Genomic DNA, 20,248 nt, shown 5'->3' with positions numbered 1-20,248 from the left:
ACAAGTAATTGATATAAATATTTATACATAATAAATGCACCACATTTCGCATGTAATTCATATAAATATAATTATGTAATACATACAGATATAGTATAACTCTATTACACTTACAATTTTGGTTTATGCATTTTGGTCAATTCAGCTTTGGCTTCGGTGGGGTTGCAAACGGAAACATTTCTGTCATTTCGTGTTGGTTTTGGTCGAAATTTAAAATCACGATTAACCCTTCCCGATCCGAGTGGAATTGCTTGTGTGCATAATCTGACCAATTCAATTACGTTGTCTAGAGATACGAACTACAATCAGAGATGTTTTCATGGTTGCCTCCTTGCTGCTGTTGTTAACTTCAGTTACACGTATAATGTAAAGTGCATCAATTTTAGTGAGCAGACTAAACCTCCCACTTCTTCAAAAGGTTTTTCTAGAGAGGCTTTGTTGCCTTCCTCCAACACCCTAAAAGTTGCATCTAGGAAAAAGTCGAATCACGTTCACAAATGAATACAGATTTAAATAGAAATTAACTATCTCATTCACTATGACATCCTTTTCCTCCCTTAGGGCTCCCTCTAGCTGCAGAGCAGTGATGTGGTTCCCTCGCCTTCTAGCACTATCTATCCAATGGAAAGAGGCTGCATCTTTTGTCTCCCTCCTTTAACCAAAGTGCTCTTCTTCTTTTTTTTTTTAAGTTGACATATTTTCATTGATACTTAGGTAACATTAAGGACCAGGAGTTCCATCCTGTATTACAAAGTATCAGAGAAGCTGGCCAGGGCATACCCTAGGCCAGGAAACTTTAAAGCAAAAACAAAATAAAATAATTGGGACATGTCTTCCTTCATCATGCCAGTAGTGAGAAATATGCCTGAATCGCCCCAAGAGAACTTCTTAGTACACCATGCTCTTCCATCCATCCTTCTTTTTCAAACCAATCCCCCAACTTGTCCTATTAACACCGATACTAAAAAACACCAAGGTTTCAGTACTTCTGTTATAACCACTCCTCCCAACACTTTAAATAGCAGAGTAAAAGGATCCAGACAAAAAGCCAAACTAAGCGAAAGACCATGGTCTCTCAAGCCAAAGATGGTCGAGTCATAGCCCACAAGATGCAGACAATTTATGGGACAGCTACAACTGCTATTACTACAGTGTTCATACTAAAATTTCCTCACTGAACCCGGATAAATTTAAAAATAAAAAAAACCCGTGAATGATAATTCCCAAGAAAGACCTCTTCTCCTATCAATCCCACCTCAGTGTCTAAAATATCCTATTCCAAAACAGCTTGTTAGAAACTCCAACAATTGCCTAACTCCCTTACAACCAGACCCAAGGGATTGCTATCTACCTGTGCTCCAACACCCAAGGTAGTCTTCCCGACACCAAAGTTTCTTCCATTATCCCAGAACCTTTAAACCTCCCAAAACTTAATAAAAATTACTGACCCACAGAACCAACTAAACTCAACTCGACTCAACAAAGCCTTTGTCCCAAACTAGTTGGGGTCGGCTAAATGAATCCTTTAGAAAAATTTCATGAAGAAGGTCAAAGGAATCTACCTGGCTCTAATCACAGCACTAGTTGGGTTCGTCTACATGGATCATTTTCTTCCATTCTATCCTATCCAAGGTCATGTTCTCTGTTATGTTCCTAGCCCTCAAGTCTTTCCTCACTGCTTCTACCCAAGTTGTTTAAGGTCTACCCCTTCCTCTTTTTACTCCATCAATTTGGCACGAGTCACCTCTTCTCACCGGAGCATCCAAAAGCTTACGTTGGATATGTCCAAACCATCTTAAGCGGAGCTCTCTCATCTTCTCCTCAATTGGTGCCACGCCTACCTTTTTACGAATGTCTTCATTTTTAATTCTATCTAACCTTGTGTGACCGCACATCCATTTAAGCATTCTCATCTCCGTTACACTCATCTTATGCACATGCTGCTTCTTGGTGGCCCAACATTCTGAGCCGTACAGCATGGCTGGCCTCACAGCTGTCTTATAAAACTTTCCCTTCAACTTGGTAGGGATTTTACGGTCGCACAGAACTCCTTAGGCAAGCTTCCACTTCAACCAATCTGCTCTTATTCTGTGGTTAACATCATCTTCAATCTCTCATTCCTTATGTAGAATTGAACCAAGATAGTGAAAGATATCCCTCTTAGGTACCTCATGTCTAGTCATATTTACTACATCCTCGTCCCGCCTCCTTACATTACTAAAGTTGCATTCCATATATTCTATCTTAGTCCTACTCAGTCTATAACCTTTGGATTCCAAAGTAGTTCTCCATAACTCTAACTTAGCATTTACTCCTGCTTTGGTTTCGTCAATTAATACTATGCCATCTGCAAATAACATACACCATGGCACCTCATCCTGGATACCCTCCGTAAGCTCATCCATAACTAGCGTAAAAAGATAAGGGCTTAGAGCTGATCCTTGGTGCAGTCCTCTTATAATTGGAAACTCACTAGACGTGCCATCAATGGTTCTGACACTAGTTACTGCTCCATTGTACATATCCTTAATCACATCAACATATTTAGTAGGCATTTTTTTTCCTTTCAAGGACCCACCACAAAACACTCCTTGGAACCCCATCATACATTTTCTCCAAATCAATGAAAACCATATGAAGGTCCTTTTTATTTTCTCTAAATCTCTCTATTAACCGCCTAATCTAGAAGATAGCTTCTACAGTCGATCGTCCGGGAATGAAGCCAAACTGATTTTCTGACACCTTAGTCTCTTTTCTAAGTCTATGCTCAATTAACCTCTCCCAAAGCTTCATGGTGTGACTCATTAGCTTAACTCCCCAGTAATTGGTGCAACTCTGAATGTCCCCTTTATTCTTATAAATAGGTACTAATCCTCCACTCATCAGGCATCTTCTTAGTCTTCAAAATATTGTTAAATAATCTAGTTAACCAAACCAAACCCACATCAACCAAGCATCTCTAAGTCTCAATAGGAAAATCGCTAGGCCCCCTAGCCTTACCTAATTTCATATTTTTCATAGCCACTCTTACCTCTGATGTTCGGATTCTACGAACAAACCTTCGGTTTGTATCATCAAAAGCGTTACCAAGTTCTCCCAAATTTGCTACAGGTTCTCTATTAAACAGCTTATCGAAGTAACTTCTCCACCTCTCTTTAACCTCTTTTTCTTTTACTAACAATCTTTGATTCTCGTCTTTGATGCATTTTATATGATTCAAGTCCCTGCTCTTCCTTTCTCTGATCTTAGCAAGCTTGTAGACATCTTTTTCACCCTCTTTCATCCCTAACCTGTGGTACAAATCCTCATATGCTTTGCCTCTAGATTCCCTTACTGCCTTCTTAGTTTCTTTTCTAGCCAATTTATACTTCTCAATATTCTCCTCATTTCTATACTTATGCAAACATTTATAACACTCTCTTTTAGACCTAATCGCCTTTTGGACCTCCTCATTCCACCACCATGTGTCTTTAGACGGCAGCCCACTTCCTCTAGATTCTCCAAGTACCTCCCTAGCCATTTTCCTAATATAACTAGATATCCCATTCCACATAATATCAGTCCCCTCATCAAGACTTCAAGGTCCTTCTTTAAGCAGTCTATCCTTAAACAAATTTAGTTTTTCCCGTTTGAGATCCCAACACCTAGTCCCCGGATGTCTAACATCTCTATATTTCTCCTCCAACATTTGATGCATATATCCAACACCACCAGCCTATGTTGTGTGACTAAACCAAGGTTGCCATAGCGGGAATCGAAAGCTGGAATTGAAGGCTCCCAGGGAAGAATCCTGCTCAAGGTTGCCAGAGCGGGAATCGAAACGGGAATCGAAGACTCCTAGGGAAGAATCCTGCTTCCTTGGACTAAACACTCATCGGGTATGACTTTACAATCTTTACACACGGCTTTGTCCTCTTTCCTAGTGAGGATAAAATCTATTTGGCTACAGTTGGCGCCACTGCTAAAGGTTATCAAGTGTGAATCTCTTTTCTTAAAAAAATATTTGTTAACATCAAATCATATGCCAGTGCAAACCCTAAAATATATTCTCCTGCCTCACTCCTATTGCCAGAACCCAATCCTCCATGAACCCTCTCAAAACCTCCACTAGTTCTTCCCACATATCCATTTCAATCTCCTCCTATAAATAACTTCTCTCCATGTGGTATTCCTTGGACTACTTCATCCATATCGTCCCCAAATTGCCTCTTGACAGAATCATTTAATCCAATTTGAGGGGTATACGCACTAATAACGTTAATCGTCTCTTCACCTAATACTAATTTAATTAGAATAATTCTATCACCCTTCCTTTTAACATCTACAATCTCATCTCTTAGGCTTTTATCTATTATGATCCCTAAAGAACTAGCTAAAGAGGGACACAAAAACAGAAACCTAAACTAAAGAACTAAGTACACCTAGACAGATCCGAGCGGAGAGCCCATTACTTACCTGGGTCCCCCTCCCCGATCTTCTTTGCAGCTCTTTCTCCTTTTTCTCTTCCAAATCCCTTGCAGCCATAGCCACAAACATTTCCTTCGTGGCCCCAAATCTTTGCCATATCCAATCCCAAAAATGTCCCCGATTGATAACATGTCATCGAACTCTTCTGAAAGATACCCTCGATCCTCAGGTTCCCCTGAGCTTTCTTCCACCACTTTTCCTTTACCTTTGATTTCCTCATCCGGACCCAGACGCTCCAGGACTAGCTGGCTTACTCACAGACCCAGCGAATCACGAGTAGTTTTAGGTTCCTCATTCAGACCAACCTTCAGCTTTTCCAACCTCCGAATCTCTGCCGCCTTTTCCTCTTCCCAGCGACACCTGCGGAAACACCTTTCCTCTTCCAAGGCTTCTCTAAAATGTGGAAGCTTGAAGAGAGGAACGCGCGCTTCCTTGACATCCTTCTTTCCAATTAATCTGAAGAGATCTTAGCCAAAGTGCTCTTGATCTTTGCCTCCAGAAAATTTCTTCCTGAAGCACCACGCAACTATACTCTTCTTTTAAAGTTCCAACCTCTACTTCTTCCGTTGTGGCTCCTTTGTCCTCCTCAGCTCTAGAAATTTCCTGGATTCTAGATAGCAGGGTCTCCCTCCTTTCCACTCTCCTCCATGGACCATGGACCTCTTGGTTCCACTACTTTAATTTCTTCTTTACACAATTGAGTTTCCTCCTTTAATTTCTTCTTTACACAATGAAGTTTCTTCCCTATCACCACATCTATCGGACCTGAAGTTATCACTACAGTCCGCCACCCTCCCATTCTTTCTTCCATCTTGGGAGGTTCTAACAATACCAATTTGAATTGGAAGGGAATGGGCAGAGAGCCACTGAAAGAAGATATGAAAACTATCAATTCTGTAGCGGTTGGCGTTCCTTGACCATGTGTACTATGCCCCACTCAAAGGCAGGTCAACTAATTCATTTCTACTTGTGAATTCTGAAAAAGCGATGATGCACCTAATCGTTCTGTTGCACCCCACTCTTCTACCAATCTACTTACATTAAAGCCTCCCTCTATACACCATGGATAGGACCACCTGCTTCTAGTCTCGTCCAACTTCTCTAACAGGATCCTTTGGTCTGCTCTTCGATCAGGACCATAGGCACACATGAATGAACTATCTAATATCTTTTTCACAATAATTGATGGGATTTGCTAGCGTCCATCACAGAAGGCATTTCGTGGATGGTCTGTTGCATGTTAGAGCAGCCACATAGGGTCACTTTTCAGCAGATTTTGTCTTTATTCACAAGGTGGCTACTATGACATGCAACAGGCCATCCGCAAAATGCCTTTTGCGATGGACGCTAGCAAATCCCTTCATACTGAAAATCACCCAATAAGGTTAGCAATCATCTCATAAATAGTCGAGTCCCAAGTAAAAAGTACTCCACCGGCAGCACCAAAGGCATCAATTGTCACAAAGTCCCCACTTGACCTATAGCCTAACTCCTATTATGACCGCTAAATTCATGTGGTCCTTTTTTGTTTCTTGTAAACAAAGAATGTTTGGTTTGTATTTTAGCAATAGCTGCTTCGCCTTGGCTTTTTTATCGAGGTATACCCAACCCTCTCACAGTTCACACAAGAATCTTCACGACAGCATCATTTGTTGCATACCGCCCCACCCCCTCCTCCTCCTCCTCCCTTGGGGATAGTATTCCTCTGCTTCTCCCTCTCCCCTTGCTCTTGATTTACCAGACAAGGGTCCAACATAATTAATCAATGACTGTAATCGGACCATTTCCCTGGTCATTCTCCTAAATTCTTCTGTTCTAGAAGCTTCTATATGATTCTGAAACTGGTGGTCCATATTTTTTGCCTGCGTATCTTTCGGCGTAGGTTTTCCTCCAAACCTGTTTAGGACAGGCCCAAGACCCTATTGGTCGACATAAAATGACACACAAATAATTCATTTAAATCCCAGTCTGACGTTTGCCATCCTATCGGAAAGATTCTTCTTCAGGCGGCTGAACCAATACCGATTAATACCCTCCCCTGTATCTGCCTTCGTTCACGAGCATTATCTTGTTACTGATGGAGGTTCCCATTTCGTCTGCCATAGTTTCAATTTCAGCACTATTATCTTCCAACATGCCAACTTTGGACTGATTTCCACAATTCTTAAAGGATTTGGAGTGCACTGCTGTTTATTCTCTCCAGGATTCTAGTCTCATCAACTACCTTATGTGTCTGTAACTCCTCACCCTACACCACACTAGAGCATGCAGGCAAAACCAACAGAACTCTTAGCGGTCTAGAATGCGAACCTGAATTGGATTGCCCTCCCAAGGGTTGAAAAGGTGGTGTTTGCATCGATCACACATTATTGTCGTGGGTTGGGGATGTCAGTTCTCTTCCTTCTGCTCCAGGATCTTTTTGCCTTACTTGGCCCCAGATTGCTGTAGAAGGCTCCTCTAGGCTGCTGCTGAAGCCAGGAACTTCCTCTCTTCTGACCATGCTTACAGGCACTGATATGCCCTGGACAGAAGCTAACCGTGCCTTTGCCTCATTCTGTTCCAACGGGAAGGGGGGATGTTTGCTGAGTCCAGAGATATGGCCTGAAGGAAGCCCACTCGATCCACAGGGATGCTCTATAAGAACAAATGCTGTTTTGCTACCACTCATGTTGGATGGATGCTCCGTTCCATCTTTTCCAGCTGTATCCAGACAATCTACTCCAGAAATTGTGATCGTTGCCTCTTCTAGAAAGTTGCCTTGACTATGATGCTCCTCTGAGTTCGAATCACACTCAGAAACTCTGTCGATCGAGATTTAGTCTATGGTTGACGGAAAATCCAGTGCCACCAACTCCAGGGAGCCGACAAGGAAACGCCCACCTTCTCTGAAGTTTGGGACGACAGTTACAAAGGAAGCTCTCTCCGTCCTCTATCCTCACGAAGACTCACGTCAAATGCTGGACATGGATCAGCCGAGGGAACTACCTCTTCTCCTAGATTTCTAAACATGAGACTTTATTCCGTGATGCATCGATGGGGCCTACCTACATGATGGAGTTATCCCTGTTTAGGCAAGAAAAATTCAATCTTGCGGGTGAGAAAGATATTAAGTCATGCATTGGGCTTTAGCGGGTGGGCTCCATGGGCCTGGGTCTACCCAATCCCTCTAAAAGCCCACTTAAAAATCCCTCATGGCAGATGGAAATCCATGCTTGACTGTTGCAGCAACTGGTTGGTCTTGCACTGGGAAAAGTGGGCCCCACTGCCACATCTCCTTCTGAGGGTCCCAAAGGTTCTCGACGCACACTAAGGATGGAGGGGCCCACCGTTTCAAAAGTTATCCTCGGCATTGCCATTTGTCCCGTGGATATTTCGCTGGGAGAAAGTTCTCCGGCCTTGACCCCTCTCGGTAAATGGAAGACACAGGCACGGCCCAATGAAATTACACCAGTTTCTCCTGCATTTGCACCTACTGCCTGCTCACCCAAACTTTGTATTGCATGCCGACAAGTATTCCTGCTAAAACTGCTACGTTGAACTACCACCTTATCAGACGACCGAAAACTCGGCGCTGTCTCCACCTAGCAATGATCAAGATGTTGATTCGCGATGCACATTAGCCTTATGTTTGTACCCTCGGATCAATCTTGCACCTGACTAGACGAGAGCGACCCATCTGTCGTTGGGGACCTCCAACCAGATCCATTCAAAGAAGACAAAGCCTTCTCTCCGATTCTAATCCTCCTTCCCAGATTTTGCTACAGCCCTGTAAGGCATCTTCTCTGAACTGGGTGATGTAGGATTGCACAGGGTAAAACTCTGATAACAAATTGGTGTAGGCCAGGAGAAGAGAGATAGAAGAAGAGAAGTAAAAGTAGAAGAGAACTTGGGGAAGAAAGAAGCACTCAAATCAGTATTCAACTCAAATAATCATCCAAAAGAAATAATGCCTAATACATGAGGCATTTATAATAGGCAATGGAAATAAAATTCCATGGAAAATAAAAGCCCTAAAATAAAAAACATGAAAATAAAATCCTACAAACTAAATAGCATGGAAATAAGAATCATAGAAACTAAATAGCATGGAAATAAATCCTAATGGGCAAATATGCCTCTTATTGGGCCTACAATCCGCATCACTGGATCTCTTTCTACATTGTCACCCGCCCTCGCGAGCCCTCTGATGATCTTCGTTGTTACACCATAGACCTTTGCCCCAACGATGACTGGTATTGAAATTGACGGCAGGACAGCCGAGAATGATCGTATCAACATCTTTCCTTTCTCGTAGCTCAACCCGCCTGACATGAGTTATTAGTGGCCAGAACATTTCCAATCTTTAAGCCTATCCTTCTGAAATTGTTCTCGCACCAAGCATGAGGCAGAACACCTGTAATCTCCCACCAGGACGCCAGTAGAACGTTCGAAAATTTTATAAACCATGGTGATAAATCTGCAAAGGAGTCTTCGGCTGCTAACCACAGTTGCATTAGGATGCTCAAGGCTTGCTCCAGATGAGGGATTATGATAACAACACCAACTTTGTTGCATCCTTCCCCAAATACTTTTGCTGGCATTTGGGATTAGAGTACAGACACAGCATTTCGATGGCTCCCCACCCCCAAGGAAGCTCTATCAGTTCTTGCTCCAGTAGCGACACCACAACCTTATTCGAAGGGTTTTGTCCCTCCCTTAGAAAAGGGAGTTCTTCCATCACCACTGGCTCTCTTCGACCTCCTTGGTTCCGTTCTTCTAGGTATAGTTTGGTCGAGCGAAGACCGCACTTTCTTACATCTCCAACACTTCACACTGGTCTTGCATTCTCCTCTATCCTTGTTCTTTCAGTACAATCTTGAAGCCTTGTTGTTTGTTCAAAGTTTCTCAAATCCCTTCTAGCTACATGAGTCATACACTCATACCTAAGAAGGTGTTGCACTCTTTTCTTTGAAATGTCTCTTGATTTATGTTAATTACACTGAAACTACATAACCAATAATATCATGACACCATGTGACTTGCAGAAGTTCCCAAGAAAAAACGGAAACAACATAAACATAAACCCAACAGAAAGCGTCAAAGATCAATTAAAGCTTCTAAACCCCTACAGAATATTAGTCTAGCACATAATCCAAGTTCAAGCTCACATCAAAAACATAAAAAATGAATTGATAAGGGAACTAGTGAAAATCAAGCAAAAGAACATATGCTCCTTTCCATTCCTTAATCTTTCTATTTAAATATCTAAGCTATCAAACCAAGATAAAGGATAAAAGAAATATAACATAAAACAAAGTCTCCAAAAAAACATAAAAACAAACTATTTAAGTATCAAAACCAAAACTTAAATCCCAAAAAACCATACCCACAAATGTCATTATAGATAGTCAATAGTAGATAACAGAAAAAGAGAGAGAGAGAGAGAGAGATTAAATGGTGAATATGCTGAAAAAAACCCATGGATGAGTAGTAAAAGTATAAAGGAAAAGAAATAGAAAGTGCGCAGAAAGAGAGAAAAAGGAGAGTGTGTCCTTCCCCTTTTTTTTGATGAGTGTGTCCTTCCCTTTGAGAGAAGGGAGGGAGAAGATCATAAAGAAAATTGATTTTTTCCACAACTAAGAGTTTTCAAGTGTTTGTCTTTGCATCACTCAACCTTTCTCAATTCTTTCTAGGGCAATGACAAGAGAAAGAGGAGTTGAAGTTAATGCATGAAGAGGGTGGAGAGGTAAAGTGGGTGAGAGGCATAGAGGAAGAGGCGAGTAAATTTGAGAGGTTAGAGTTAAGGAGAGAGAGAGAGAGAGAGAGAGATTCCTGAAAATTTAAGATAAAGGTGAATTTAGGTGAGAGAGGATTTTTTTTCCTTCTATTGGTGAGAATAATTTGTAGGGAAGAATAATGGTTAGAGTGGCTAGAGAGAGGAGTTGAAATAGATGCATGGGAGAGAAACGCAAAGAGGAGAGTAAATGTGCATCAACACATAATTAGGTGAGAGAGAGGGGAGAGGGAGAGAAATGATTACAGAAAATAGTGGTAATTAATAGAGAGTATGCTTAAGTGAAATATTCTTGGAAATTTGAGAGAGGAAGATTTTAGTTGAGAGACATTTTTCACATCTAAATATATTTCTTCTTTTTTATTGCTGCGAAAAAAAAGGAATAAAATAAGAAGAGGTGATCTTCACGAATTCAAAACAATGATAAATAACAGAGCACATCGGCTGCTCCCCTGAAACTCAAATATTAAAAAAACCTTCTTCTATAGCTAGGATAGCTTATATCAACCGTAAATCTGTAAGCAATTCATTCATTTACGGATGTACAATATATTGGAGGTTTCCCATGACTAGCATAGAATACAAATACACTTATACAAACACACTTATTCATATATATAAACAAATACAGTATATATATATATATATATATATATATATATATATATATATATATATATATATATGAGAAAAGTATATACACACACACACAAACACTATATATATATATATAGAGAGAGAGAGAGAACGGTTCCTACACATATGTGTAGATAAGTTATCTACACACTAGCTTAAAATACAGTGGGGGCCACATTATTTGGGTGATCCAAACCATTCATTTTTAAGGCCCTCACATAGATAGGGTGTCCACAAAAAATAAGATCCATAGGATCATCCTAACCATTCGAACTGTGGAGGCAAAAAATGGACTAATTTGTGAAGGTTTAAAGACATCCATTTTACCTCCACAAATCATAGGGTTGGGATGATCCTATGGATCTGATTTTTTGTAGACACCCTATCTATGTGAGGGCCTTTAAAATGGATGGCTTGGATCACCCAAACAATGTGGGCCCCCACTGTATTTTAAGCTAGTGTGTAGAGAACTCTCTACACATATGTGTAGGAACCGTTTTCTCATATATATATATATATATATATATATATATATATATATATATGAGAAAAGTATACACACACACACACACACACACACAAATACACTTATATTGAGTGAACTAACCATACAACACAAATAGGCAATATTTATAGACTATCATAACAGTTACAGAATGGTTTTCATCTACAATTGATAAAATAAGATAATGTAATTCTTACATCTAAATATGTGCACCAGTAAGGTGTTCGCAAGAACTATTTCTTAAGGGCAAAATATTCTATTCTCTACAAGAGTATAAGAAATAGTTAACCTATTCTCTACAAGAGTATAAGAAATAGTTAAACATGGTGTTTGTGACAGTAAGTTGCTCAAGAAGCAAGATTCCATCTGGGCCACGCATATAAGACAATTCACCAATTGGATTGGACAGATCAGAAGGACACTGATACAGTTAAATTTAAATGTTGAATTTGAGTCAAACAAGCAGATTATAAGCGTAGATTATAACTGACTAGAACCAAAACGTGAAACTAAGTCCGAGTACAAGAACAGACCGTCAGAACCTCCTCTGATCCTATTTCATCGCCACCATAAATAAAGAGTTGGCCACCACGATCATTTTGCAATCTACTTCTGGCAGACCAGTGTAAGACAATAACAGGGAGCTTTCGGTCTCCAGATGACAGTTGTAGCTTAACAACATTATTAGATGGTAGTCCTCCCTGCTGACCTTTTGTTGAAAAACAAGATGAAATGTTCCATAACAGTATATCTCCATCGATGTAGCCCACAGCAAGAAGCGAACCGCAGGTAGATGCCCAACAAAGAGAGCATATCTCTTTCTCCTCTTGTTCATAGTTGGATGAAGGACCCAAAGGTTCATTAAGAGCTCCAGTTGGAGAGTCATCCTTCAATTGTAGATCCGTATAGCCTCTAACAAGAGCAACCCGAGCCTCAGAAACATCCCAAAGTATAATCAAGCCATTCTCATATGCAATCAGCACTCTGCAGAAAGAAAGAGATTTTAAAATGCATTATTTGAGTATAAATGCCAAAATTTTACTAATTGAAAATTCTTCATATGCTCCACCTATTCCCGGAAGTGCAAGGTTGTGGAAGAATCCCAACAATGGATTGATGATCAGGCAATGAAACGCCAGCTGCTTCTGTGGAATAATGAAAACTGTGGCAATCAATAGATGCAGAAATAATTCATTTACATGTGTACTCAAACTGGGATATAAAAGAAGTTGAATTAAAGTCTACACATATGAAGAGGAAAAAAAGGCATCATGGGCATGGACATGATACACCTTAAGGTATCTCATTCATGCAATAATAGTGGTTCAAGTCATTTCAAATTTCTAAATTCCTCAAACTAACAATACTACCATATAAGGCGTAGCCATCCCATGAGGTTCATAAATAATAGAAGAGAGTAAACGGGAAAACTTAGGCAGTGTTATACCAAGTGTGGCTGAATGAAAAAAAGTTCAGGCCAACGAGCAAACTGATAAAAATCAAGACCAACTAGATGCCAATTCTTGAGGTTTTCTAAATAAAAATTGAAAAAAAAAAAAAAGCATCGGCAGAGTTAAACATAATGCACATTGCATGCCGCATTTCTTATAATGGTACAAATTGCAGATTTGAGAATAACAAAACAGAAGTATGGAGAAATTAAATTGTTGAAGATTTGACTACACAATACATGTCATTACTCTCAATGAAGTATTGTTAAAACTTGAGCATAAGAAATAGAAAACATAGAGAACTAATGTCCTCTTTCGTGAGTGTTTAACTAAAAGAAAAGCAATTGGATGTAAAACAACAAAATTAAGACTAACAACCAACATGTCCTTGATTACTCAACACTAACTCCGCAAGTTGGTGCATGGAAGTCTTAAGATGCCCAGCTTTTCTTTGAATTGGTCCATGCTCGGTCTGCTTAATCCAATGGCTTTTGTAAACGTACAAAAACCTGATGTTTGACTCGTCATACGGACTGCAGATGTCATTCCTTGTCATCTTCATCACATAGACACAGTCCACTTCGATGTGTTTCATCCTCTCATGATATTTTGGGTTGAAGATTTCATATTCTTTGATTATTATATAAGTCAAGAAATTATATGGTGCCCCGATCATCAAGTCCCATTTGGGTGGTACGTCAAAAGTACCACCCTTGTTGTTTGATCCAACAGCAGCCTCTTAAAAAGTGTGCCGCTGTTGGATCAAATATCAAGGGCAATACCGCCCAGATGGGACTTGACGGTCGGGCATCATATAAAAACTCATATAAGACATTCATAAGATTCACAAGACTAAACTCCTTACCCAAAATCTTTCCATAACCACTTTAACCATATAATGTTTCAAATAGCATGTACCACGCTTCTATACTCAGACTTTTTACTTGATCTTGCTATCACAGGCTGCATTTAACTTTTCCAGGCTACAAATGTTCCTCGTATATAAGTGTACTCCTTCGCAAGTAGAACACTAGTGAGTAGGACATCATGCCCCATTTGTGTTGTAGAGATATGAAGATGGCAATGAGAAACGCAAAGGATACAATGAACTGAAGAGATTTAATGGTATCTTAAGATTCAATATAGTGAACCAAGAGACATTCTGAGTCAAAGAGCTGACTCACAATACTAACCGCCTTGCCAGGTCAGGCCTGGTGATGCTGTGATAGATAAGGCTTCTCAAAAATTTCCCATGCATCCATGCGTCCTCCAACAATTCATCCTTTTCTTGGGAGATTTAATTGATGCCACAAAAACCTTTTATCAAGGCCTATTAACTTATGTGTCACACTGCTTGTACTTTTATCTCAAGCAGTTCCCAAAAGTTGTTCCTAGTCCTAGAAAACTAGTAAGTACTTTTGTCATGTAATGCTGGGTTCACATAAAACTAACATGTGTTTATGCATGCATGCATACACCATACCACACAATTAGTGAGCAAAAGGAAAAAAACAATACCTGCATTATTTTGCACTATAACATGTGGCTTCACAGTTCTGCGATGGAAACATATTCTACATGCACCAAACATGCAGTCTCTATCATACAACTAATTTTGTTAACTTCCTAAAATTACATTCAAAGCACATACATAACTGATGTGCTGATCAATTCAAAGAACTAAATCTAATGGAAAAATAGTTCATGAATGAATAACAGGATTGGTCGTCTCGATTCTCGACTAGTCATTATGCTTGTGATTTGGTGTAACTCCAGTCTGACATTATCAGTATCATAACATTGTAGGGCCCATCAAGTAACTCGACCACAATACATGAAAATGCTAGAATAAGCACAGATACACACTTAGAAACCATAACATAAGCACGATACCCATCCATAATGGTTTAACATCGAACGCCTAGTGACATGAGCGAAGCGTTGTCGCGGATGTCTGATAAATCAGTAAATACCACATTCCACATGCAATTCAAAGAAATATTTTTACATCATACATACACAATATTTCACATGCAATTCATATAAACATAACTACTTGACAGATTATGGGGAGAGAAATAGAAACATTTCTAGGGGTTGGTTGGGTCTGCAGCTCACTGGTTGAGGTTTTGTTACTCAACCTTGAGGTCACAGGTTCGATCCCATCTTACCTACCCAAAAAAAGAAAAAGAAAAAAGAAATATAAACATTTCGATTGTCTCAGTTTCGGGGAAAATTTGAAATCACGGTACGCAACAGCACCTGCCGCTGGGTATTTGATGTTGTTAAACCATTATGGATGGTTGTCTTGCTTATGTGTCGATTTCTAAGTGTGTATTTGTGCAAATTCTAGTATTCCTAAAGTTTCATCATAAATTCTATCATTTGCATGTATTTCCATACGTTTCTGGGATCGTACAAGATTCCCAATGATATTTCCAACAGAAATTGAATCATTTCCTTTTCCGTGGCATCCGAAACTAAAATCGAAACCAAAATTTAAAACTTAGTGTAAAACATACTGTTATAGTATACCACTAATACACTTAGGTTTTGGTTTCAATATGCATTTCGGTTTTGGTGGGGACGGAAGCAGAAATATTCCGGTCGTTTCGTGTCGGTTTCGGTGAAAATCTAAAACCAAGTCATGGGGTTGGACTTTAACTCCCTATTCTTTCTTCTCTTTCTCTTCCTGTTTAGTTCATTTTTTTCTCTTTCCATACAAATTGGATGTGGGTGGATTATTAAAAGCTTAATAAAAGTCATAGATAAAAGGCAAATGGAGCTGATCCTCTTGAAGATGAACATGGTGATGACAAAATGTTGAGCTTGCCCCTCATATGGTTAATGAAGTAAAATTTATAACACAGGTGGTGTCAAGCTGAGGGACATGATATCAATGTAGATAGCTAATAAGAAGTACTTGATTAATCGGTTTAGACTTGGAAGAGTAAGAAGTAAGAACAGTATATGGGCAATCAACATGTAGTTGACGAAGAAGCTTTATGATTTGTTAAATGAGAACCATTAGGCAGTGTTTGTTTTGGATTTTGAGAACCAACTTTAGTGCAATAATCAGTTTTGGACTCACAATCAGTTCTCAAAATCCAGCCATTCAAAAAAAAAATCATTTCTCAAAATCCAAAACAAACAGCACCTTAGCAAGTTATCGCTGGAACCCGATGAAACATGGTTTAAGAAGGTAAAAGGTAATTGAAATCTCGCAGCATCTACCAAGCTAAACTTTAATGTCTGCACTACGAAAGTAGCATTAGTATTAACAGATTGGGAATGTACCTAATGTAGATCATAATAATTCTTTCATGTGGCGGATCCCATAATAATATATGACCCAACAAACTGGCTGCTAGTTTTACCCCTACACCCATAGTTGTGTCCCTTTGTGCCTAAACATTTAAATTTCCACCGAAAGTGACATGAAACAACTAAAATGTTTCCATTTACATCCCCACTGAAATGCATAACAAAACCGAAACACATGCCAAAACCCAAACCGCTAAGTGACTATAACATAGAATATTAATTAAATGCATGACATTGATTAAATGCATCATATTTATTAACGTATCTACGAGAATCAGATACTCAACACTATAACTGCAGATATAGGACACTAACTAGGAAAAAGCATGATACTAACTCAAAGTGACTGGCATATGTTTGAAACAAATGGCTAAATTGAACAATACAAGTAACCACCTACAAGTGTCTATTTCGTATCTTGATACATACGGTACATTGAGCCTACAGAAGGATCAAGTATCAAAGGTCCCAACTCAAGAGTGATCTATTAATATGAGCTAGAAGCAGATTACCAAGAATGAATTTCATTAGTCAACTATTCAGGGGCATAAGAGGTAACATACAAAAGTAAGAAAAATTAGGACTGACACGAAACAACCGGAATGTTTCAGTTTCCATCTCCATCGAAACAATACCGAAATCGAAACACAGAGTGAAATATAAATCGTAAGTGCATTGCTGGTGTATTATATCAATAAGCGTTACATAATTACACTTGTATGAATTGTGTGTAAAATGTGGTATACTTACTAAGTATAAATATTTATATGAATTACATGCGGTATGTACTGAATTATCAAACGTGCGCAAGAACACAGGTCCCTAGGTGTTCGAGGTAATTAAACCATCATGAATGGGTTTCTTGCTTATGTGATGGTTTCTGTGTATCAAACGTGCACGAGAACGCATGTCCTTAGGTGTTCAATGTAACTAAACCATGATGAATGGCTTTCTTGCTTATGTGATGGTTTCTGTGTATCTGCTCTTATTCTGGCATTTCCAGAAGTTTCATCTTAAAATTCTATAATTTGCATATTGTTCCATACATTTCTGTGATTTTACAGGATTTCAACCAAAATTTCCAACCAAAGCTGAAGCATTTCTGTTTCCAAGGTGACTGAAAGCGAAGCCGAAATCGAAATTTAAGACCTTAGTAACTAAACACAATAACTTATTACTGACAGAACCATCGTGCCAATAATATAAGATAATTAAGAAATTAAGAAATCCTTGAATTTGAAGGTGTGATAGTGCCATTGGTGTTCCATAGGATCCCTTGCCAAAGCTTTCCTACCTTATTCAATAACATTGATTGAATGAAAAATATCAGAAACAACCAGGTATTTCCAAACCTAATTAGGGTTATTTATGTAGTTTAACTTGGAAACTTGATATAGCAATCATATCCCATGCATAAAATTTTGTATCCACGATACACCTTATTGATTAGGAACATGATATAGCTATCTTATTCCAAGCATAAAATTTTGTATCCACAATACACCCATATCATTTTCATAACATACTTGTACTTTTAAAATTTTATTATACTTTATTTAATGTGTGATTTCAAATTAATATGCTACATCATTTTCAAGTTCCTTCATCTTAACCAGTAATAAACATGCAGTGAGATCATTGAAACCATCTAATTTCCAATATCCTTTCAACTTAGCTGGCTTATTTTTTTCATTTTGATTATTTGTTTGCATATCTTCCAACACTCGTGAATGTCTATCTCCCTCTCACTATATAATTAAGTCATAATGAATGGGCCTACAATAACAGTCGATCACACTCCTAATTAATATAGAATTCAGTTCAGATTGCAATAATGAAAATGGTATAATGCATGAAAAGGAATCAAGTGAAAGATTGAGAATATTGCATTAAAGAAAAATGAAAAACACTTTGTGACATAATAAATGGAAGCACATTAATAACTACCAGTTACATCATTCGCGGGAATACGGTATGGCAACCGCAAAAGCTTTACTTCTTCAATATCAAATTTCAATACAGACATCAACCCATGCTCATCTCCGACATACCTATATGCAACAACAGAGTAATAGTGTTATAAAACGAATGTCCAAACTTCTCATTTCCAATTCCAGCCAGCTAGTAGCTGACTGAAAAGAGATGCAAAAAACTCATTTTTATATTAGCAGCATACATGAAAGAGGACCCTTGGATTACAGCGAACGCAGTTATGTTGGATTCCCACTGTAAACAATGGGCCTCATGCCTTAGTTCCAGATTCCAAACCTGCCAAAAAACAAATAACTGCTCAACCAAGAGGTAAATTGATATCAGAAAAAAAAATTACAAATAAGTAAGCCACCACTACCATAAGTATAAGATTGTCTGTGGATGACAAACATAGCCACATCATAAGATGGACACCAGCAACGAGAATTTTAAAGAATTAGTCACACTATTAGTCACACCAACAATCATCTACCAATTGCCTCAAGTACCATGAGCAGCAGCATTCAAATCTATTTTTGAAACAAGATTATATCAAGGTAACTGAAAAAAGTATATGACGGATATACGAGGAACAATAATTTGTTGGGCGGCCCAGTGCACGAGGCTCCCGCCATTGCGGGGAACAATAATTTGTTGGCCTGGAAAATAAAGAACAAGAAGCAGATGCATCTGAAAAAAAAGGACAATGACATTCATCTTTCTCACAGTTGTGTGCCGATTTTCTAGTCCCATCACCTAACGTACTATCTATGTATATAAATATACCTTGCCGTAAACCCTACCTGCATTCAAGGTTTCAAATTTCGGTTTCGGAATGTGTTCCGGTCTTCTCCGAAACCGAAATTCCAGCTGAAATTTCAAAATTTTGGCCGAAATCCGACGAAATCAACTAAACGGCTATTTTCTCTTGTACGGAATTTCGGCCAAAATTTCAGGAAAATATTAAATATTTATCAAAAATCGAGATTGAAATCCCTTCGGGACAATGAAATTTTAGGCCGAAAAAAACTACCTTTTAGGTTATTATCGATTTTGGATTTAGGTCGAAATTTAAAACCATGCATGTATTTATCATGAAGGGGCCAATAAGAGAGGGGTCTAGTTTGGATATTGAGGTTGAGAGGAACCTTCAGCATCTGATTCGAGCTTCAAAGTTATAAGGACCAAAGATCAATCACCGTAAGATCCCAACCGAAAATCAAAGTGCATAAATCGATGTGCATTTTTATTTTGTTGAATATGAAAAAACATAGTAAAATTTTGTTTAATTGTGATGGAACCCCCACGATGACAGAGTCAGCCCTGATCCACTCAGATTTTGTGATAGATTTTATCCCCGATAATTTCCAAAACGCCAATTCCAAATTCAAAGCTCTTGATTCAATCACCAAGAAAATGAGAATGCCCATGTCAATGGAAATGTTTTGCATTTATGAATAAGCAAGAAAATGAGAATGTTCATGTAAATTGAAATGTTTCCCAAAAAATAGCAATTGGAGAGTTACTAGAAAAGAAATACCTGGATATCATTTTCATTTGAGATGCTCACAAGGTATCCTTGGTTGTGCAGGAACTGCCAAAAGATAATATGAAAATATTACAAATGAAATTTTACTAAAAGCATAGTAATTAAACAAAGGAACACTACGTCTCACTATTAGCCTACGCATGATGGGAAAGTATAGTGGCAACCTTTTCGCCTTTTACTTATTAGTGGCTACAATCTGGTAGATGTTGCACACATGTAGGAATCAGGACCACTCATCTGGTCGGCCTCGCAGTGGATGGGCCATAGCCCAAAAATCCTACTGATGGTCCTCACCATCAGGGCAGAGATCTTGGGGAGTCCAAATGGATGGTTAGAAAAAATATCTGACATCACAACACCGGGCAGAATTTCTAAGTTCAGATGGTTAGGAACATCTGTTTGATGTGATTCTCGGGCTATGGCGCACATCAATGATGGGGCCCACGATCCAATAAGTACCAGATGTACTGGATCAGAAGCTGATGGGGAAGAAAGAAAATACACTTGATGCAATATCATCTCCTAAATAAAATAATGATATTTTATTTTCAAGATTTACATAAATACAATAT

The 20,248-nt window shown here is 38.8% G+C and overlaps 1 protein-coding gene across 7 annotated transcripts in view; it reads right to left on the bottom strand.

The window, feature by feature from the left end:
- The window catches only part of LOC143847818 (transducin family protein / WD-40 repeat family protein), a 58,333-nt gene that overhangs the window by 13,180 nt on the left and 24,905 nt on the right, over positions 1–20,248 (bottom strand). For 6 of the 7 annotated variants that reach the window (XR_013235236.1, XM_077356593.1, XM_077356594.1 and 3 more), the window contains exons 4-8: positions 19,668–19,721; positions 18,333–18,424; positions 18,104–18,207; positions 12,451–12,526; positions 11,915–12,365 (exon numbers count right to left, since the gene is read on the bottom strand). Coding sequence is in view for 6 of the 7 variants with exons in the window: in XM_077356593.1 (XP_077212708.1) it covers positions 11,915–12,365; positions 12,451–12,526; positions 18,104–18,207; positions 18,333–18,424; positions 19,668–19,721 (777 nt within the window). In the remaining variant the exon portion in view is untranslated. Of the gene's footprint in view, positions 1–11,914; positions 12,366–12,450; positions 12,527–14,350; positions 14,407–16,129; positions 16,237–18,103; positions 18,208–18,332; positions 18,425–19,667; positions 19,722–20,248 lie in introns of those variants that run through there. The other variant, XM_077356596.1, reaches the window with a different exon arrangement.

Source organism: Tasmannia lanceolata, unplaced genomic scaffold (genome assembly GCF_043159265.1).
Source record: "Tasmannia lanceolata isolate RefF3 unplaced genomic scaffold, GAP_Taslan_0.1 ptg000016l, whole genome shotgun sequence".
Classification (NCBI taxonomy): Eukaryota; Viridiplantae; Streptophyta; class Magnoliopsida; order Canellales; family Winteraceae; genus Tasmannia; species Tasmannia lanceolata.
Note: the sequence above shows the minus strand (reverse complement) of the source record. Positions and strands in the feature narration are given on the sequence as shown.